Here is a 22,564-nt window from a genome sequence, read left to right on the forward strand (position 1 = left end):
TCACTGTGGTTAAGAACCATGTATAGCTAGTGTTCAAGTTCTGGTTTGTTCTGCTTGATATTCCATTTGTTTGTCAAGCTAATTTACAAATGTAATTAAAAATGAGAATTTCTATTTTCACACCAACCCTTTAAGACTCCAATTAATGGAATTATAAATGAAATACCTAGTAGCAATACAAGCATACACTAAATATCTCTTCCTTGAAAGAAGAAAAAGAATGAACATTAGAAGATTACAAATACCCAGAGAAAGATGAACGGGATGACAGAGATTATCTTTTGGGTAATTTATTAACATTCATCTCAACCCATTGTTGACCCCCCTGTTCCTCATTTTAGTGTAAAAATTGTTTGTACTCAGACTTCAACCTCAACTCGTTATCTCCTTCTAAGCAATCTTAAAATCACAAAGAAAAAGATAGGATATTTGGGAACACATAATAACATGATTTCTTAGAGAGGTCTCAAGAGGTATTTGAAATCAATCATATATCACTTTGGGGAAGAACAACAATATTTCATTGCTACAAACTTGAACTACAGTGTATAGACATGATTTTTTCCGTGACATTGGAATTGGAAACCAAACATGTCTCAACAAAAACATTTAAGTTACAAGTTTGTGTATACATTGCATTCACAGATTAAGCTCTACGCCTGCTTCCCCATAACCACCATAATTGTTGCCATTGCCAGTACCACAAGAACAGTTCATGTGGCCGAGTCTTTCCATATATTGTTTCCATAGCTATTTCCCTCGATTGGATTTATATGGATGCAATGAAACAACTCTGATAGATTTTTCACCATTGCCAACACTCTTAACTTGATCGTTTGCATCAAACTCATGGCCGAGCTTCCAAATGGTTCTCCAATATCGGGATTATTTTCTGGACTTTTCTCACCTTCAATTCCTGATGTAGATTCGCCCATGTTCTTGTTCATTTCTGGAGTAGAAGTAGAACAACCACAATGCAATCAGTATTTAAGAACACAAATATGAAAAAGAGTTTATAAATAGCATAATTTTATATAACTCCATAACCTTCTCTTTCTTCATCACAGCTTCCTAGACATTTTTATCAGAGGTCAGTGAGGCAACAACATTCTACAAACAGAACAAAACCACATCATTCGGATGAGAACATGAATCACATTGGCCATCTGTAATCAGTGAATCATTCTTTTCCATTCAATTCTATCTAGATCTAAATCTTACGTCAAGGCACGAGTCTTTGATATTTTGGAACAACTCATAATTTATGTCACTTTCAGCCTTCTTCTCTGTTTAGAACCTTCAACCAGCATTGCTAGTCTTAGTTAGACAAGTCAAAACCATCTTAATTGAATTTTTTTACCTCTTCTAATAAGGCTACTACTAAATTCATCGGGTTGTTCTCACTTTTATTTCATCTTTCCTAGTCTTTCCACTCATCTATCTCGATACCATCATTCCTCCTACAGCCATTTTAGATGGGCCAACTTTCTGCGGCCTAAAGAATATTTCGTCATATTGTTACGATGTACAATTTTCGTTTTCCCTTTGGTTTAATCAGAGTACACATCAACTCCAATTAAACTGAAGGAAATTATCAGGGATACAAAATGTGGACCAATCCTTTTTTAATGGTTGCTAGTCAGAAATTTCAGGTCCATCTAGCTAATTGGAGTTGAAATAAAAGGAGAACGTAAGTAAGCGTTTTTGGGGTTGGTGGATCAATGACAAGTGGAAATAAACCTATAGCATTGTGGGAGGCCTTCACTTTTCTTTTTTTTCTTTTAAAGGATATGGTATCTCCTAAAGTAGATATCTCAACAAGATCAAATGGGCATCAGGATTTAAAGACTTAGCTAATAAAATAAGAGAATTTAAAGAATAAAACTCAAATTCTCTTACTTTGAGTTTCTTCACAGGATCAAGTTGATACAAGTCATTGAGAGAGATAATTGTGCATTTACAAACAAATATTCTTCATAATTAAAATTTGAAAAAAAAAAACCCTTTAAGAATAGTTAATGAAGATTTGCATGAATACATATGACACCAAGAACCAATTCCCTAACCGAAGTACACATTCAAAGATTTCTCAATAAAAAAATATATTTGCTGAACCTCTGTTTTAATCTAAGGTATCAAAAAGTATACACCCAGAAACACAAACAACATACTCCAATAAACATTTGTTGATAAAAGGTCAAGTTCACAGTTGAACTTCAGGGCTGTTTTGCAACATTGAAAATGCCTGAAAAGCATGTTCGGAATGTGAAGTAACACAAACTTCGGAAGGCCTAGGGGAGGTAGATCTTTGAATGTTCGTAGAGGAAACATCACTTCCAGCTCCGGAATTACGGGAGAAACACATCCTAAAAAGATAATAATTTCTTAAATTTTTATCTTTTATTTTTTTATTTCTTTATGTATTACATATGTTACACATATGAGTCAGGTTAAATCTACATCCAATCCAACAACACAATAAGTTTGCACCACCATGCCGATTATAAATGCCAAAAAATAATCTGTTTGTACAATGTTGAGAAGGTTGGGATGCCAATATAAGGTCTCTTTCTTTTTTCTTTTTTTTTTGTTGCAAGTGTTAAGCTGGTCCTTAGAAGGATTATACCCAAAAGTTTACCAATCTAACATGCCTACTACTCCAACATACCAGCACATTCCTATGACCTTGTTACTGTCGATCCATCCATATCTTAGCTCATTATCAGAAAAGAATTATTGCCTGATTGGTGCAAGCACCAAGCACAATGCATTGCATGCATCATGAAACCAAAACATGTGTTAAACTGGACATTAGAAGGGTCATCCCATAATTTTACCAATCTAGCAATCCTATCATTCCAACGTATGGGCATATTACTTATTTCTTTACAGCCTATTCATCCACGTATTAGCTCATTATCAGAATGTAATTGTTGCCTGATTGGCACAATCTTAAGGTCATGACCATTCTACAAGTTGCATATCATTTACTCGATTCACATCATGAACACAAATAATAATGAACGACAGAAGGCCCAAAATACATCTTAAGTGTCTTAACAGAAAGAGACCAAGGTTGCTCTTAATAACCTTTACAAGCATGAGAGTGGATTTTAACAGAACCAACATGATGAACGATCGAAACAGCATCATTACTCTACATAAAGTACAATCTAATAAAAAAAACCCAAGAATAATGAATAATATAAAACAAAGACAAAATTCTACCTTTTATGCTTTTTTATAGAGCTTTTTTTTTTTTTTTGGGCTTTTCTTTGGAATAAATGTATAGATAATCATTTGCATATATCAGTAAACATGAAAACAGTGTTAAGACTACATATCGATATGTTACTTGAAATACAAATTGATACAAGGGTATTCCTATAATTATAATTATTCTTCAGCAAAAATATTTTTGTAAATCGAAGATGAAAATTTCCCACTATTACAACAAAAAAAAAAAACAAAAACAAAGAGTGAGGATTTTCGAAAAAAGAAGAAGAAGAGGAAGGTGTGTACCGTTGAAGAGGGTTTCTTGAAGAAAACCAGAAGAATGAGAGAGAGAGGATACCTCAAGTCTTCTCCTACGTTCGGCTTCTTCATTCTACACCTCTAGGGTTTCTGAAATCAGATTAAATTTGTTTTTCAGGATTTTTGAAAAAAAGAAGGAGAAGAAAAAGGTGTGTGGGGTTGAAGAAGAGAAAGGTGAGTGCCGTTGAAGAGTGTTTCTTGAAGAAAACCAGAAGAATGAGAGAGAGAGAGAGGTCGTCTCCTACACGAGTTCGAGTTCGGCTCCTTCGTTTTCTACTTGGGCTTCTGAAATCAGATAAGTTGTTTTATTACTTCGGGTGTAACTAGTAATAATTGGCCTGCCAATATCATATTTCTTAGGAAATTTTGAAAATGATGAGTGTAAATTTGGAATATAAAATTTATTCCTTTCCCTTCCCTCCTCGTCTCTCCACTTTTGGAGGGAACAAAATTCAGCACTTTTTCCCTTCCCTTCCCTCCGTTTTTCTTCTCTTCCCTCCTTACTTAACAATCCAAACAGGAGAAAGGAAGAGAAAATAGCATATTTTCTCTTCCCTTCCCTCCCTTTCCCTCAATCCAAACACAGTGTTAAATTATTTTATAATGCCAACTCTGCCTTTAGATCTCTTTTAAAATGTTTTAAATTTTCAAAGTTGTCCCAAATTCTCATAAGAGAAACTCAATTTCTCTCCACCATGTTTGAATTGATGGGAGAGAATTTGGGATAATTTTACAATTTTAAAATATCTTAGAAGTAATCTTGGGGCAGAGTTGAAATTATAAAATATTTTAAAAGGGTTTCTCTCCTTCTCTCTCTACTTCCGAAGAGAAAGAAAACTTATCTTTTTTTTACTCAAATTCTTGTCTCTTCTCTCCCCATTTAACAATCCAAACAAGAGAAATTCATTTATTTTCTTTTCTCTGCTTGCCACTTCTCTCAATCCAAACAAAGCCTTAAGTGGGAGAAATACAAATAGGGTAATGAACCCAAAAGCCTTGGTTCTTTGATTCTTGCTTGCACCTAGTTACTGAACTCATTCAAAACATGCTTACCTATGAAAAGAAGGAAAGATTAGGGTATTGAAGATGGAGAAAAGGATTTTCTTTGAAGATGATGGAAATGGGGTTCTAAGGGTTAATAATAGAACTAGACGAGAAGTGCATAGAAGAATTTTATTTTAAATTTTTGAAGAAATCCTACAGAAGGAATTCTAAACGGTTAGATGTGTGATTGGTGCTTTTTTCTTACAAGGCTGAATTCGTGTGTTTTTTATTCGGTTTTTTCTTTCAAAAGGTTTCTTTGAATAGCAACAATTAATGGGATGCATGCACATTGTGTAATAAATACACCTTGCGAATAAGCATCGGAGGGCATTTTGATTAAAAAAAAAAGTTTTATAAGGGCATTTTTGTTACAAACACACAAATTTCCAGGTATGTTTATTGCACTTCAACATGAGGGCACACGTTGACAAGACCCCTCGTTATTTTATAGGGATATTTACGGAAAAAAAATGATTTAACTTTTGACGAATGAATGTATGATTTTCGCTCACTGTTTATTTTAATTACCAAAACAGGAATGATAATGAATTTGAAGCTTTTTAAAGTGATAATTTTGTAAGTTTAAAGTGATTAATCAGAGATAGTCACTTTAAATCTGTGAAATAAACATTTTAAAACAGTTAAATTTGTTATAGTTCTGAATTTTTTCAAACAAAAACGTCACATTTTAGTGATTAAATTGAATAGTTAGCCAGAATTGTAAATAACTCATTTTCAGTTCACGAAACAGTAATTCACTCTATTTTTTTTAACTTCCAGTGAAGAAATATAAAACATTCTTTTTAAAATCTATCCCGAATATAAAGAAGGATTTGAAGACAATCGTGATAAGGAGACGATTGGGAGCCCAATCAAGCACATCTCGAACTCAGTTAGTTAATTAGATTCAACTTTGGTTTGACATGTTGTAAAACAATTTTGAGATTGTGGGTTTAAGACCATGTGACCATGCAGTATAGATCTGTTTTGGTAAAATTAAATAAATATCAAAATGGGTATGTAAATGACCATTTTAAAAACGTGGCTGTTACTGAATCAATAATTTCTTCAAAACATATGACCATTCTTTCTACTTTCCAACTCACGATCCAGCTAACTTTTACAATGTTTGATCATAATGTCCATTCCAATCGACAACTTTATTTAATTTAGAGAATCTCAGTCCCACATCAGAATTTTATTGTAACACACCAATTATGTTTTTTGACACCATTATTTTTTTAATGGGAAATGTTCAACAACAAACATTTTGGCAAAACATTTTTCAAAAAATGGTTTACAAAAATGGATGATTCACAATTTTTCAACTTGTAAACATAAGGCTAGAAGTTTTGGAATGGGCTGATTTTTGGTGAGGATGATCTCCTCACCATAGAGATCATCCTCACCAAAAATCAGCCCATTCCAAAACCTCTAACCCATGTTTTGAAAAATGTTTTGCCAAAATGTTTGTTGCTGAAGGGGACCCTTTTTTAATATAGCATACCTTTCTCTCTACCCTTTGTCGTCAGTAACACACCGACACTAATCATGGACAGTTGACTCTTTCTATAATTTCTGTGCTGGAAAATTAAAAACGAAATAAATAAATAAATCCAAGATAATTAAAATTCGTTAATTTTTTAATAATTTAGTAAAATGCTTAAGAAATTGTTGACATTAGGTTTATCCCGAAAATTTGATTTGAATAAAATTTTGATTTATTAATTTGAAGTTATTAAATCTAAAAAATATTTTGAAAAATAAAAAAATAAATAAATAAATAAATAAATAAATAAATAAATAAATAAATAAATCCAAGATAATTAAAATTCGTTAATTTTTTAATAATTTAGTAAAACGCTTAAGAAATTGTTGACATTAGGTTTATCCCGAAAATTTGATTTGAATAAAATTTTGATTTATTAATTTGAAGTTCTTAAATCTAAAAAATATTTTGAAAAATAAAAAAATAAAAAAATAAAAAAATAAATATTTTTCATAAAGTCATCAACCAAATGGACGTTGACTTTAGGTCAAGGGGATAAACCTAATATTACATTTTGCAAGGGTAAACCTAACATAACAAATTTCTCAAGGGGGTTCTACTAAATTACCCTTAATTTAATGGTTGGTGTGCTAAAGTAAAATACTAGCCTGGCAATATAAAACAGTGTCAATACGTACGGCACATATGCATCCCTCATTCAAAAAGCAAGCCACACCCAACATACGCTTGATTTGAGCTCTCCCTGCACCATTCCTGTGTTTTATAGGTCTGGTAAGCTTCGTAATTCTCTTATTCTTTTTTATTTTTTTATTTTTTTATTTTTTAATTATTGTTATTAATTTAAATCTGTTTGATTCCTGAGATTGGTCTGATCTCAGATCTTGGGTTTGTGTTCTTCCATTTTGGGATTAGACGTTTGTGAAGAAAATTAATTTTCTTTCCTTCTACAATGAGATGAAACCAATTCCAATAAATTTCCGGTTTTTCTGACCTTCTCATTTCCACCCATTTAGATGAGAAAAAAAAAAAAAAAAAATAGATTCTATGCTTTGTTTGTTGGATTGGATTTTTATGTCGGTGATTTCAGAAGACACAGCTTCTTGCCTTGAAAATTATGAAAAAAAGGCACTTATTTGCTGTAAATGAGATTGGATTCGAGGATGTCGTCTAGATAATCTTCGGTTTTGTGTCGAAATATGATGTTTTGGAAGTAAAATAAAATTTGGGTTCTTGTTATTTTTGTGGTATTAGGAGCATCTCCAACTCAAATCTTCAAATTTTTCCATCAAATTGGCATCTTTTTAAAATTTAAAGATGGAGGTTTCCTCCAAACCACTTTGAACTCTAACCAACCCTCTCTTTAAATCATTATTCATTATTTAAAACACTATTCATTCACATAGAAAAAAGAGTCGTGAGCACGTGGTAAATCATACGCGATTGATGTGGCAAATGCACAAAACCATAGATCTTTTTCTTCTGGATACACAAGGAAAAAGATATGCGATTTTGTGCCCTTGCCACATCAGCCGTGTAATATTTACCATGTGCATTCATCATTATTCTAGAAAAATATGAAATTGGTCGGGGACAAAAATAATATTTAAAACATGTTCCATGGAAAATGAGGGCAAAAAATGACATTTATGAAAAAACAGGGACAAAATAGGTATTGAGAAAAGGTGAATAGTGATATAGAGGGCGTAACTTAAAAAATGAAGACTGTTTGGAGTTATGTTCGGAGGTCTCAATCTCTATATTTGTAGTTTTGAGGGTTGAAGATGCTTTAATGAGCATGGTTTCAAAACAAGTCTGAGACCGAGACATATCGCCCGAGTCGTCTTGGTATCAAGCATGGACAAGACGGACGGACAAGTCAATTTTTTGGATGAGATTTAAAACCCCACGTTCATTTTTCTAATTTTTGAACGACACATCTCAAACGTATCAAAAAACTTGTCCGAGACGACACGATATCTGGCATGGATGAGACGAGACGCCAAACCAAGTTTTAAAAGCATGCTAATGAGATAAGTTCGTAAAAATTTAATCCTTTTTTAGGTTCTTTTATGTCATCGAGTTTCTTGTTTTGTGTCACCTTCAATATGGGATTTTATTGACAAAATCTAGAAAACTGTGGTGTTGGATTGGCAAATTTTTTTTTCTTGCTTTAACAAAAGTGGGAAACAAAATGTTTTTGTTTCATATTTTGATAATTGAGTTGAAGTTGTGAAATTTCCATATTTTGATGGTTTTATATGTGATTGAGTTTGGATTGGAAATTTTAGTATCTGGGCTTTGCTCTAATTTTCAGGTTGAAGCCAGTTTGTTTATTTGGTGAAACAAGAAAAATCTGGTGACGATGGACAGTTTGCCTGACCAGTTAGTTTGGGAAATTCTAGGTTTAATTAAGAAGAGGACTGATAGGAATTCTGCGTCTTTAGCATGTAAACGCATTTACAAAATGGAGAACGAACAACGTGAATCACTTCGGGTTGGTTGTGGATTAGACCCAGTAAACGAAGCTTTAACTTCGCTTTGTAACCGATTCCCTAACTTGAAAAAAGTGGAGATAATTTACTCTGGTTGGATGTCGAAATTAGGGAAACAATTAGATGATCGAGGTCTTGTTATACTCTCTGAATGCTGCCCTTCTCTTACTGAGTTGACCCTAAGTTATTGCACTTTCATCACCAATGTGGGTCTTGCCCATTTGGCTTCTTGTTCGAAGCTTACGGCCTTGAAGTTGAATTTCACTCCAGGGATTACTGGTTGTGGTATATTGTCTCTCGTTGTGGGCTGCAAGAATCTAACGACACTCCATCTCATCCGTTGCTTGAATGTAAGTAGTGTTGAGTGGCTAGAGTACCTCGGAAAGCTTGGGACTCTTGAGGATCTATCAATCAAGAATTGTAGAGCGATTGGGGAGGGTGATCTTGTTAAGCTTGGATCCGGTTGGTGTAAACTGAAGAAATTAGAGTTTGAGGTAGATGCGTATAGATACATGAAGGTGCATGATCGGTTAGCGGTTGATCGATGGCAGAAACAATGGGTTCCATGCGATAATATGGAGGAGCTTAGCTTAGCAAATTGCTTCATCAGTCCGGGGAGAGGGCTTTCTTGTGTATTGGGGAAGTGCAAGGCATTGGAGAAGCTACACTTGGACATGTGTGTTGGGGTACGGGATTGTGACATTGTGAGCTTAGCCCAACGATCGAGTAAGCTTCGGTCCATCTCACTACGTGTACCATCAAATTTCTCGATCCCTTTATTGATGAACAATCCTTTGGGATTAACTGATGAAAGTTTGAAGGCGGTTGCCCATAATTGTTCGATGCTTGAATCAGTTAAGATATCATTCTCTGATGGGGAATTCCCGTCTTTCTCCTCATTTACCTTGAACGGAATCCTTACTGTCGTCCAAATGTGTCCGGTTCGGGTATTGGTGCTCGACCATGTTTACTCCTTCAATGACCATGGCATGGAGTCTCTATGTTCTACACACTATCTTGAGACGCTGGAGCTTGTTCGATGCCAAGAGATCACTGATGAGGGGCTACAGCTCGTAATCCAGTTTCCTCGATTGTGTGTTCTGAGGCTGACCAAGTGCTTGGGCGTGACCGACGATGGGTTAAAGCCCCTTGTGGGATCACATAAGTTGGAAGTGTTGACGGTTGATGATTGTCCTCAGATTTCCGAGAGAGGCATCCAAGGGACTGCAAGGTCTGTGTCCTACAAGCAAGACTTGTCATGGATGCTCTAATCTTTTACTTCGCTTTTAAAGGATTGATGAACAAAAAAGGCGTTGGGTTCATGCTGGCCTGATGTGCATTTGTTATTGGATTAAGTAAGAAACTTCATTCGACATCACTAGCCTTGTTATGTATCTTTGTAATTTAACTGTTAAAAAAGATATTATAATTGTTGTATAAGTTAAATATTTGGCTTAATTTATATCAAGGAATCCACGAGTCATCAAAACATTATAACACCCCCGCTCAAGATGTTACGTTACTCGTAGTCAGCAGCCTTTGCTCTAGATTCCTTTCGGAGATGAGTTGAACCGGTCCTCTTTGTCAATCGGATTGGTCCACAGAAGAAACGATTTCAGTAAAACTCGAGTAGGAGATGTTTATGGACGAAACATAATATCATCTGTTAGAGGTGAGACCACAATCCATATTCTGAAGCACTGCTTCTGTTTACACCTGAAACCGAGGGAATTAGAAAGGAAGACAATTAGAAATGGAGATTGAATTACTATTCGTATCAAAATATTGGATAGATCTGAGTCCTGAGTTTTGAGATAGAGGAATTCTATCTCCTTTTCCCATAACGGTATCCTTATCGGTCTGTACATATGGCCATCTTAGGCCGTGTGGATCCAATAAGGGTTGCATCAATTAGTTGCAATAAATCTACCTCAAGTATATATTGAACCCTCCATTATCAAAATTAGTGGTTCATCTGTTTACAGTTCGTTTAATATGGGGGAATCGATCAGCCCAACGAGCATATCCTGAAGAAGGTAAAATGCCACATCATCAATCAAATCAAACTCTAAAACCGACTACAAGTTTTAATAATTGATTAGAAATTCATGACTAATTGGTTCTGGTCTTACCAAACCAATGGTTTTCATAAGTTAGAAGAAAGACAGGAAAATTAAATGGAGTACATACCCGAAGAAACAATCTGGTGAAGATCCATTTCTGCTTCAGCATCATCAGACATCTTATCCTACATCAAATTTGCATAGAGGGGTATTAGAAATATTTGGGTCTGGTGATAATAATGAATCCTAAAAAAGAATGATTTAGGCCCGCATCCATTTTAACCTTAAAAGAGGTACGGTACTGCAAATACATAAAAATTACCTGTCTATATGGTGCAAAACTTTGCGCAATGAGCCGAGATAGACTATTAAGAGTGCTAAGGTCAAAATCTGGATGATTCAAAAGAGACTCTTCTGATGTTGATTCAAAGATCAGAGAACAAATGCTTGAAGCCATCATTATAACAGATGGGTCATTGATGTTTTCTGGAATCATGTCAACAATTTCAATAATTCAATGAGGATACATACATTTGTTATAATAACCAGCCCTAACTTTTAGAAAACAAGACATCAAAATAGTTCCATGTGGAGAAAGAGTGGTTTATTAAAGAGAGCTTCTATTGCCACACCAACTTTTGCTAATGCCACTCCAAGACGTGTGCTAATTCTTTGGTGATATACATATGGATTGGGGTGGCATTAGCAAAAGTTGGGGTGGAGCAAAAGTTGGGATGGCATTAGAATCTCTATTTTTTTAAATCACTTTCATTGTAATATGTAGGCTTTTCTAATATAAGCAAACACGAAGTCCAATACTAATACATGTATCCAAGAAAGGGATGTGGCCAACATAAGAATAAATACAAACTATAACCCAAAGTATATCTAATATTCACTAATCATCAGAGTGGATACACAAAAACAATGAGAGTGGGAAAGCAAGAACTAGAAAACCTGTCCAGTGCGCCAATGCACTTAAAAGATGAACGAAGTCAGACCCATCCAATTGAAATTGAATTTCTTCTCTCTAGTGAAAAAAAAGAAAAGGAAAAGAAGGATTGGAAACAAGAAAATGTAAGTGGTGATAGAGAATGTCATGCAGGAAGTATCCATGTAATTTCAGTAATGCACTTTGTAATGATGACAATACCTTCAAGAGAAAATTCATTATGGTATCACATGCCAAGAATATGGTGCCGCTATCCTCGGCTATCATATTGTTCGGACCAATCATTTTGACAAGACATTCCAATACCTGTTAGATAATATAAGTCAATATTTTCTGTAATACCAAAATGCTCATGTCACTTAACTTATTCATCTGCATTATGTAATCCACATTAAGTTCATTTACATTGTGAATCAATTCTGAGAAATCATAATCCATCCTAAAGAAGCATCAACGCTGCAGAACCATATCTTCATTCAAGGCATTTGTTTTAAGATTCCAGCCTTCCACCTTTTTAGAGACTTCAGCTACTACCCAATCATTCTCCTTGGGTACTATTATTGGTCTCTGTTGTACATGTACATGACCAAACCATTCTAACAACACGATTGCGTTGAACGTACTCATTTTTTATTGTTGTCCTACTATTACCACTCATCCACTTCAACATTTCCATCTTTGCTGCCCAAAATTTTCAAACATTTTGTTTCTTCACATCCCAGCTTTTTCACCCCCAAACTGGTAACTTTCTAGTAAAAAAAATTTCCTTCAATATGATTCATGCACATCGATCATAACACTCCAGACGCACATCAACAGCCCAATCTCCTTATCCTTATGGATAATTGAACTTAAATATTGGAACACTAGTGTTTGAGATAAGGCATGGATTTCAACTACTATATCATCCCACTGAATTTCCATAAACTGTAGGGTATTTTAGAAACACTCCCCGTTAAAGTGGCGAAATTAAGTTTACCCCCCTTGACCGCAAGTCAAAACTTCCTTTTTTTGATGATTCAAAGATGAAATTTTGATTTTTTTTCTTTCAAAATGCTCTTCGAATACTATATTCTATCTGAGTCCTATTAATGTTAAAACCATTAATTTCAAAGGATAGATAAGTAATTTGATATAAACTGACTTACAGCTTTATGTCCTCCAAATGAAGCCAAGACCCGACATCCTTCGATCTCCATCGTTATTTGGCACAACATTGGAAGCAGGAAGCATATAGAGTAAAAAGGGCTGTCATTTAATTAACAGAATCAAGTGGATGTCAGTCTGCAAGTATAACCCAAACAGATAACCACAGTGACCAATCAATTAAAACAAGAATACTTAGTGAATTTGTCAAAAACCTTGGTTCATCTTCACCCTTGATTGAGAGAATGTAATCAAGAAGATCTTGAACCTTCTCCTTGCATGCAAAGGGTGTTTCTGCCAAATAGCTGTTACATATACAGTTATCAGCTTATCCAAAGAATTGAATTCTAATCAGCTTACCATAATAGTTATCATTTAAGAGATCCAGCCTAGATGTTAGAATGGAAAGATAAAGAATGGCTTTTTTTACATACAAACAAAAATGGATGGTCCTTGAACATATGCATGACGATTTTTAGATCCAAGACAGAAACTAAGAGGAAGAACTTATATGGAAGAAAACCCTATAAAACACAGACTAATGTATTCAACTAATATAGCAGAAAACTTTCTAGAAGCCTAATTTACACATCAAACAGAGACTTTCCAGATGATTTTCTTTACGTACGTTTTCCTTTTTCATAAGTAACCGAGTTAGTAATTAGTTGGTGAAGGTGAGTTTATGGGGCATATGGTAATATATTATACCAGAAAATGTTATGATGTGTATTCTTAACGAGGCTGAAGATAGTGTTGAAATGAAAAGAAATTTTTTTTTTGGATAAGTAAAAGGAAAAGAAATATTAGTGTGAACAGAAGTTGAATTGTATAGTTGAACGAATAATTGAGAAAGTAAGCATCAAAGGCTAACAAGAAAATTAAAACAAGTTAAAAGAGCTAGCAGAAGACATGGCACATGAAACATACCTCCCAATAATTCGTACAGAAGCAAGCAGATCATCTCCTTTCCTTTTTCCGTGATCCTACAAAATAATATTGTAACTTTAGAAGTGAGTGAGTTACTCTTTTCTAATTAGGGCATTGTCAAATGCATTACCTTTGCATCTTGTAAAAACTCCACAACTACACCAATTGTCTCATTAAGGCCTGCGATCACTTTCATTAAAGTACTTTCACTTATAGGGCTCCCTACATATGATTTTTGAAGAAATGAGCATAAGACTGATGAGAAGAATACGCAACAAACACATGTTTGATGATACTGACATTTCATGCGATATCCTTTGGAAAGTTCCATTTTTGTTTTAGTAAGCAGACAATGATGAGACCCAGAGGTACGATATAGCAACAGAAACTCACACCAGAGCAAAAAATTTAAGAATAATTTTAATGCAGAAACTAGAAGACCAATTCAACGTTGAAATCGATGGTAGATGATTAACATGCATGCTGAAATTGAATAAATATACCTGCGCCTTCGGAAATATTTGAAATCAGTTTAATTATCTTTTCTATCAATGAAAATGCTATCCCAAGGTTCTGTTGTTTCAAATGAATAGTTTCAGCCGTGGCTGAAGAACTTTTAGAAACCTCATATTTCAAGTAGGCAAGCTCATTGAGAAGGACGGCAACTTCAACCCTTGAAGACTCTAGAACAAGCAGTAGACACCTATAAAATTTGACAAAATCAAACCATTAGTATCAATGTCTGAAGAACATTATTATTATTATTATCATTATTATTATTATGTACCTGTCAACTGGAATTGGGTCTTTCTCATCAGGTAAATTCCTCTGATCAATCAGCCAGTTTTCTCCTAGTATAGATATCACAGACTCGGCCAAAACAAGCGCTTGAAGCTTTATAGCAGAAGCTACAAATCAATGAGACAAGAATAAAGCTCGACAATCTTCAATCTGGAAGTCAGAGATTATTCTACATTGGAATATTAGAAAAGTTGTATAAAAAGTAAGATTGGATGCATGATTGATAAAACAGCCCATGCATAATCATCAAGGTATAAAATCCCGTTCCACTCCAATGTTTTGGGTTTTTTAGAAATAAGGAATGTAGCGAAAACTTCCGAAATATTGGCTTTAAATCTATAAAAAAATAAATATATAATTATATATATTCATTAACAAATATAGAGAACTGTTTTTTAAGTGTTCAAAATGACAGTTGCAATAAAAAATTACTCTTTCACCTGGCATTTGAAATGTTTCAGAATATTCTGAAACAAACATAGATACCTGAAAACATAGCCTGTTGGAAAAGTCTTTTTTATTTGGTTAAATGAATTTTAGAAGTTACAAAGTCTGTTTAATTTTTAATTTGGTATTAAAACATTTTGAAACATATAGCAAGGCTTCATTCCAATATGTCAAAAACCAAAATGTTTTAGCTGGAACGGAACCAAATTTTGAACCATGATTATCGTCGCCATCTTCTATGCCGTATCCAAAATATTGGAGTTGACAACATTAATCCAATTTGTTTCCACCTCTATCTTGATCCATACTTTCAATCTAAGCATATATTTTCATAACATTTTCTCTTATATGCATCCACGTCATTTTTGGCTTTCCTCTTTCCCTTTTAGAGCTTCAACTTACACCAAAGGGCTCCTTCTCAATGGTTTTGTCATTGGTCTTCTTCTGTATACATTTTTGTGATGAGTTATTGATCTTCACAATAGATGACAAAACAATCTCAAACAGTTGTCTTTCATTTTATCTCCATTTTTTAAGCCTGAGGTTTTATAGGACCTCACCATTTCATTGAAATAAAAGCCTTGGTTACAACTAGATAAAATATGCACGACACCTCAGAATTAAGGTGTTGTGTAAAATCACGATCAAGATTTGCTACTTCTGAAAATGGTGTAGATGAGAAGTTGTGTCTTTACCGATCAGAAAGCAGCACACATATTGGTTTCTCTCCATTCGTGGATCACGAAGATGATGTTAAGAGTATGGATCATTTGGCAAATTTTTTTGTTGACAGTTGTCCAATATTTCCATGGGAATGTGATTGCAAGATATGTGCAATCTATTGCCACCTTGGAGTTTGAAAACTACTCTTTGAGAGCTCGAGTTGAATACCTGCATCTCCTATTGGGGCTGTCACTAAGTCCCCTCAAATGTTCATTTTTTTTCTTTCCTAGTCCTTATAAGCACCCAAATTAACTCTCTACTTTTTAGGTGCTTTGACATATGCTTTCTCTAAGTCAATAAGAATCATATGAAGATTCTTCCTCTTTTATCTATAATTCACTTCAAAAGGGAAAAAATACAAGAATATGTTAGTCTTTTATTTGAGTCAAATCTTTTGAATTCTAGTAATTTTACAGGGGGTAACACTAGTATACACCATTCTATAGGGAGTAACGTTAAAAGACCTTTTTTTTTATGGTCCCCAACATAGTGCCCCCCCCCCCCCCCCCCCCCCCCCCCCCAGTGTCTCTTAATGGAAGGCTGGTAGAGTACAACCACATAGTTCATAGCAGGGATGCTCATGCATCAAGATGATCCACAAATTTAGGCAGCAATGTCATTCATATCCAAATATACAATGTCTTTCATTGTGTGTTTGTGACCCTAATCTTTCCATAAGAATCATAAAGAAACCTTTTGTACATCCAAACAAATTCCGATCATTGAAATCAGTGATACTATTGAATTTCAGACCATTATTATTGTTATTATTTGATAGGTGAAGGATTATTAGTTAGCAAGGTGAAGCTGGGTTCAAGGGGAATTGAATCTAGGATGTGGATACAAAATTCCACGCGCATTACCAACTTAGCTAAGTTGGCACTTCTAGACCATTAAATTTTCACAGATAAACAATCTAGATGGGAGAGGGTTTGTTGTATCCAAATGGGGTAGTCTCCCTTTGTATTTCGGCTTTTGCTTGGTCGGTGACCTCACTTGACCTTGTTTTCTTATTAATGAAATTTTATTTATCAAAAAAAATAAAAATTTTGCAACGACATAATGATACTTCAGTTGTAGATGAAATCAAGGAAAAGAAATTTAACATACCAACACGATTCTGTAAGACTGCCACTATGCCAACGCGAATATAAGTTGCCCAAATGTCATTTTCCATCAACCGGAGAGCATCATGCAATGGTGCCTAAGGATATGAAGATGCTACAATTAATTTAAGAATTTCACAGACTAAAATTTATGCAGGAGAAGATAGCATATAACTATGAGCAATAAAATGATACTATATACCATAAACATGCCACAGAGAAATTCAACAACATTTTAAGTATATACATGCTCCTTAAAACAATATAAAGAAATCAACTTTGAGAAATATCAAGGTGTATTTGACCTAATATTTCAAGTCATGTGACTGATCTATTCGAGAGGAACAAGATATCCTTGACTCAGAAAAATGAAGTATTTTAAGTCTAACTAAAACACAATATGTTTTAGATGAAACAAATTTTGTACCAACCATCCTAATACTCTTTTTGAAATGTCTACGACGAATACAACTCCATTGACCTTGTTCAAGGGAAATTCTTGAATTCTCCATTTTCAGTTTTGTGGCCTACAGTTTTTGATAAGTAACAACTAATGAAAATTTTACTTAATTACTTATTTTAGAGAATTTCCCATACAGTTATACAGGAAGGCGAACTAACTCATATCTTTTTTTCATCACCACAATGATGGAAAAAATGGGTATAAAACATCTGGATTATTAAAACTAAGCAAAAGAGACAAGCTTTCATTCCAAGACATCTCCACAAGGGAGTTTATAGTTTCTTCTAACAGTCAAGACCACAATTCCCTCTCCACTACAGATTTTGACTTTAAAGTGGAAAATAAGCAGTACTACACATAAGAATTACACATTTTACCCCTTTTATTTCTTCTAACTATTTCAAAAAGAAATATAACTAAAAATGCGAGACATCCATAGTGGACAAGGTTTTTTACATGGGCCCAGTCCTCTAGACTATTTAAACATGAACTACACTTTTTTTGTATAAGTATTTAAACATGAACTACATCAACCACCAAGTTTCCTTATATTTATGAATTTTCCCCATAGTTCCACAAGAACCTCTTTCACTATTTTTCAAATGTTGTGGCTATCTAATCCAACATCTTCATAGTTTTTGCCTCTAACTTCCACATCTCTTCTCCTCTCAGATTCCACCGCCTTATTTATTCCTAAACTGTTCAATAGGAAACTTTAAGATAACAAAGAAAAAAAAAGTATAGGTTCAACATTCAATCATTGTAAACCTACTGATTGTACTGATCGGTATGTTCATTGAAAGTGAAAGAAAATGTATGCATGTGGAGCACAATAATACCACACTTCCTAGAATAAACATTTTGTAAACGCCAATGATAGAAGAAAAATCACATACAGCATATTTTGAGGACAGAATGGTAGAAAGTAGTTGCAGCACTTCAAATTTGAGGGCATTGTGTAGCAAAGCGAACTGCCTGGCTATTGTGGTCACCTGAAATAACATGAAAATGACTGAAAATTTCTTAACAAAAAGGAAAAACTGAAGAACAGGTATAGATTAATCAACAAGAAAAGCCTTTGAACACTTGATAAAACAAAGATGAAAAAATGACAACTAGACCCACCACATGTGACAGCTCGGATGGATATTCGGCATTCACGATATTCAGGGCCAGCTTACTCAGCATTAATTGTACAATTTTCAAGGCAAGCTCGAACGAGTGAGAACCTTCACAGCAATGGCATCAAATATTCTTCTATTAAAATGCAGACAAAAAATTCCCCATATGATTATATAGGAAAGCAAATTAACCTATATCTTTTTATATAAATACAGAACTATAAAATAGAGAGATAAGAGATAGAGATGACCATCCTAATACAGAAGGGGGGAAGAAAAGAGCCAAAGAAAATATGAAAAACAAAAAGACACGCAAGAAGCGCTGCCACACAACAATGCTACAAACCAAATCCCATCTAAAGAGAGAACAAAAAAACAAAAAAACAAAAAACCAAGAATGTTGATGATGATTTCCTGAAACGAATACTGAAAACACACAAAACCTTAACAGTTCATCTACTTCCAGATGCCCCAACATATGAAAGTGCCAACTTAGCTAAGTTGGTAAGGCATGTGGAGTGTCGATCCCATAACCTAGGTTCAAAACCTGTTGAACCCACCTTCACACTGACCACTGACCTTTCTTGCCTAGCAAGAAAAAGATACCCAATGGATAACAGTAGAAGTTAAATACCAAAGAATCCTTTAGAATTGACAAAAGAAAATCCAAGAGAAAGCCACCACTCAAAAAAGAAGAAATCAATTTGGGAAAGAAAACAAATAAATGGAATGGGAACAAAAAATTATACCACATTTCGCAATGAAGGATTAAGAGGTTGACAGACCTCCATAAAGTGAGCAAAAATTGGGCAAGATAAAGCCCTTAAAAATGAAAAAATAAAATTTCAAAGGGACTTCGAGACCCCAAACCACTCTAGATTGGAAAATCAATGACACATGAGCAAGCAAGTCATAAAATGATTTGACTGAGAAAACCCCATCCGGCTACCTTCCCACATCCATCAGTTGTCATCCTCATGTTGAATGGGAATGAGGGAAGGGATACACGACTAGTCAAATTTCCCAATCATTGATCAGTTTTCTAAAACCCGAGTCCCAAGACACGACTATCCATCCTGCACCATTAAACTATCAATAGAAATCAACCATAACCACCACCTATTAATAAGGTGAAATTCGATGAGCAGCACCTCACAACTGAACTCTTAGCAATTGTTCATTTCGATATGAAATGCACCAACTCGTAACCAAGCATGTATAAGGAAGATATCGTAGGAGTGCAAAAATGGACTTTCACAATAAGCTTCCCAAAAGAACCCAACAAGAATATAAAAAAATTCCCTTGGCCAAAGAATATTACAATAGACTACCATCAATTTTTAATCAAATTACGCAATTACCATCAGGCAAAGAAGGCATGTGAGATGCAAGGACATTCATGCCTCCAGACTGATACAATGTTGTAAGTCCATCTTCAGAAGAAGTTGACACCAGAAATAAAAATTCATAGCATTCGTCAAAAATTGAAGGGGCCAACCTGTGTACATCATAAAAATGTACAATCAATTTTTTTTTCTTCTTATAAGTAATCTGAAAGGAAACTGTAAATCCACGATGCAATGTAACTAATCTTCTCTCGTGTAAGAAAATATCATAAAAGGACGCCATTAGTACACATGGCGTAACTACATATTTTGCCAAAAGGGCACTGTTCATTCTAGGCAAGGCAAAATTTATTACTATTTTCATGCAATCCTGTTGGGTTTCCCCCAAAAGTCACTCTGCAAGATCTACTAGATGGTTACGGAACCAAATCAACACTAGTACCTGACCCAGCTCTTGCACCTTGATGAAGTAAGTCACCAATTGCAACAAGTGAAACTTTCGTCTGATCATCAATTCTCACTAAATTAAGTGTCTTTCCCTCTTCTTCTTTTTTTCCTACAACTTACTTATAAGCTACATTCATCACCTAAAGTTTGTTTTTACTGTAAAATTCCAAAGAAAATCCAATCGAAAAGCAAGACCAATTAAGCTGAAGAATGTGACCAATCTATGATTTCCAAATACGGGCTGACAAGGTTTGGAATTTGGGTTTTGAAATGAGAGCAACCCCGTAAAGATGCTCCACAACCCATTATTAAGTATCTAGGTAATATAAGTTAAAATGAAAAGATAAGCATTTTTTATCGATTAAATAAGCATTAATAGAAACAAAATCAATCAGAATTCAGAAGCAAATCCTTCAGAGGTCAAACTCATTCACCACACAATAAATTTAATGACCAAAAGAAGAAAATTTTACCCCTTTGACACTACTTCCAGCATAAGTGGCACATTTGAGACCATATCTTTTGAAGAGGCGATCTCTGGGACACGACAAATAGCAGCAAGAACAGTAACCGAAAGCTGTAAGTACGCATCTCGATCGTCACTTTCTTTAGCACCAACAATTCCTTTTCCCATCCCTACAATTAGAAATATTAACTCTTTAGAGGAAAAACGGATTGGTGGGAAAAAAAAATTACAATTTTTTAGTAAAAAAATCGAGAAATTACCAGTCCTCAAGAGACGATCGAGAAATCGAACTCCAACAGCATCGTAAACCTTTTGAATCGAAGCATGATCGTCACCCTTACAGAATTTGGTGGCTAGAAGTAGACCTGCAAGCCTTTGTTCATCTCTTTCGCCTTTCAAGAGCTTTAAGCAATCTTCCAGACCTGGCGATTGTTCCTTCGAAGTCCAATGTAATAAATTGATTCAAACAATTTGTGAAGAAATTCACGACAAATGAGAGAGAGAGAGAGAGAGAGAGATTACCATTGAAGCAGGTTTTCTGCAACTTCGAACTGTAAAATAGTGTCTCGTACACGAAATTAAGGTTTTCGGAACTCAACGAAAGGACGTAACAGTTACAATGACGCTCAGAGTTTCTCCAATGTTCTGCTTGTTTCAAGGCTTCGAGTAATCGAGTTAGAGCTCTCTAGAAGCTAGTCTCTCTGGTGTATTATAAGTTAAAACATGGTGTGTTGCTAGAAGCTCAAAAAAATGTAGAGGCTGCTATAAGCACCTTAAATTTTACTCATTACACCCTAATTTCTTAAATTATTTATACAACAATCCAATCAAGAAGACCTAAAAATAGAGGGAAAAATATACAAACAAACACAGGACTACAGCTCTGAAAGATCACAAATGTTGTCGGACCGAACAAGAAAGTCTTCAAATAAGTTCGCCAGTATAACACATTCAAACAACTTCAACATTTGTTCACAATTAGGATTATACTCGTATAAAATGTTAAATCTAATAAAAATGAGTTTTTATCGGCACCCCAATCATTATTCATTTTTATCCATTAATTTTTTTATTTTAATTGGAGTGTAATTAGCAAGGGTTGGGGTGTTAGTAGTAATTCTAAAAAATATTGCAAAGCTGCAACTAGGGATACCCACCGTATTAATAAAGAAGCCCACTAACTATTGACATGTTGACATGTTGACATGTTCATGTCTTTATAGAAGGAGGCATGTTGACATGCCTCCAAAAGATTTTTTGGCTTATGTCGACAAGATCATATTGACATTACTTGGTCAATGTCGATATGAACATGTCGACTACAAAAACAAACGGGGTGCTGAAATATATTGAGAATGTCAACATGATCATGTTGAAAACAAAAACAAATGGGGTGCTGAAATATATTGAGATGCTCAAATCATAAAAATAAATTCACGGGTGCCCTTACTACGATTTGTGCCTTTACTATGAATTCGGGGGGCCCTTTAACACGGGCCATATTGCAATTGTACTTGGAACATGTTTGCTATATTACGCACTCTTGGAAATTGAAATATGGAATCAATTTTTCTGTGAAAAAAAAAAAAAGAAAATTGCTTAAAAGATCCTAGTGGAGGGATTTATTTCTAAATAGTCCCTAAGTTTTGGATGGTAGCTTCATAGGACATTTAGTAAATTTTTTATTTCTTAATGGTCCCTCATTATTGGCGAACTCACCGTTTTCTTATTTATTGTCGAGTTCACCACTTTTTATTTATTATCGAACTCATTGCTTTTTATTTATTGTCGAGTTTACAACTGGTAATGACTTGTTTAGATGATTTCAAATCAAAAGAACCATTCTTGATCAATTTTTATAAAAAAAACTAAGAGAAAAAATGGAAAAAAATTCCTACTTTTTTACATACATCTTCAAAATGTTTGAAAAACTCATTGAAAATAACTTCTTTTTCCTTCTTAAATCATTTCCACTG

The 22,564-nt window shown here is 34.5% G+C and overlaps 2 protein-coding genes and 1 long non-coding RNA gene across 4 annotated transcripts; 1 reads left to right on the plus strand and 2 right to left on the minus strand.

The window, feature by feature from the left end:
• Positions 1 to 474: 474 nt before the first annotated feature.
• Positions 475 to 4,136, minus strand: LOC147392666 (uncharacterized). Its single transcript, XR_015182398.1, has 2 exons — positions 3,523 to 4,136; positions 475 to 949 (listed from the first exon to the last, which is right to left on the minus strand). It is a non-coding gene; the product is annotated as an uncharacterized LOC147392666 (long non-coding RNA).
• Positions 4,137 to 6,751: 2,615 nt separating this feature from the next.
• LOC147392667 (RNI-like superfamily protein) lies at positions 6,752 to 10,009 on the plus strand. Of its 2 annotated transcripts, none has more exons than XM_086455530.1 (2): positions 6,752 to 6,859; positions 8,403 to 10,009. In XM_086455530.1, exon 2 carries the CDS (start codon positions 8,451 to 8,453, stop codon positions 9,849 to 9,851), a length of 1,401 nt encoding a protein of 466 aa, XP_086311656.1. In that variant the 5' UTR covers positions 6,752 to 6,859; positions 8,403 to 8,450; the 3' UTR covers positions 9,852 to 10,009. The 2 variants fall into 2 exon arrangements, with proteins under 2 accessions (XP_086311656.1, XP_086311657.1); XM_086455531.1 differs by having other exon boundaries at positions 6,836 to 6,854.
• Positions 9,903 to 22,089, minus strand: LOC147392668 (neurochondrin family protein). The gene is made up of 20 exons (XM_086456406.1): positions 22,027 to 22,089; positions 21,111 to 21,273; positions 20,849 to 21,010; positions 20,596 to 20,758; positions 19,691 to 19,827; positions 18,334 to 18,437; positions 18,105 to 18,200; positions 16,750 to 16,843; positions 14,456 to 14,576; positions 14,172 to 14,371; positions 13,799 to 13,890; positions 13,669 to 13,724; positions 12,957 to 13,046; positions 12,744 to 12,843; positions 11,797 to 11,901; positions 11,601 to 11,673; positions 10,966 to 11,129; positions 10,771 to 10,828; positions 10,511 to 10,607; positions 9,903 to 10,296 (listed from the first exon to the last, which is right to left on the minus strand). The coding sequence occupies exons 1-19, from the start codon at positions 22,087 to 22,089 to the stop codon at positions 10,552 to 10,554; spliced, it is 2,097 nt and encodes a 698-aa protein (XP_086312532.1). The 3' UTR covers positions 9,903 to 10,296; positions 10,511 to 10,551.
• Between the last annotated feature and the right edge of the window lie 475 nt (positions 22,090 to 22,564).

Source organism: Akebia trifoliata, chromosome 10, assembly GCF_017979445.1.
Source record: "Akebia trifoliata isolate Shusen 1 chromosome 10, ASM1797944v1, whole genome shotgun sequence".
Classification (NCBI taxonomy): domain Eukaryota; kingdom Viridiplantae; phylum Streptophyta; class Magnoliopsida; order Ranunculales; family Lardizabalaceae; genus Akebia; species Akebia trifoliata.

What these genes read in the sequence shown, in the direction of transcription:
- LOC147392667 (XM_086455530.1), top strand. Translation starts at nt 8,451, where the DNA reads ATGGACAGTTTGCCTGACCAGTTAGTTTGGGAAATTCTAGGTTTAATT.
- LOC147392668 (XM_086456406.1), bottom strand. Translation starts at nt 22,089, where the DNA reads ATGGCCCGTGTTAAAGGGCCCCCCGAATTCATAGTAAAGGCACAAATC. An exon ending in AAATCGTAGTAAGGGCACCC is followed by an intron (nt 21,274 to 22,026) that starts GTGAATTTATTT and finishes ACTAGCTTCTAG; the next exon opens with AGAGCTCTAACTCGATTACT. An exon ending in TCACCAGATTGTTTCTTCGG is followed by an intron (nt 10,608 to 10,770) that starts GTATGTACTCCA and finishes TACCTTCTTCAG; the next exon opens with GATATGCTCGTTGGGCTGAT.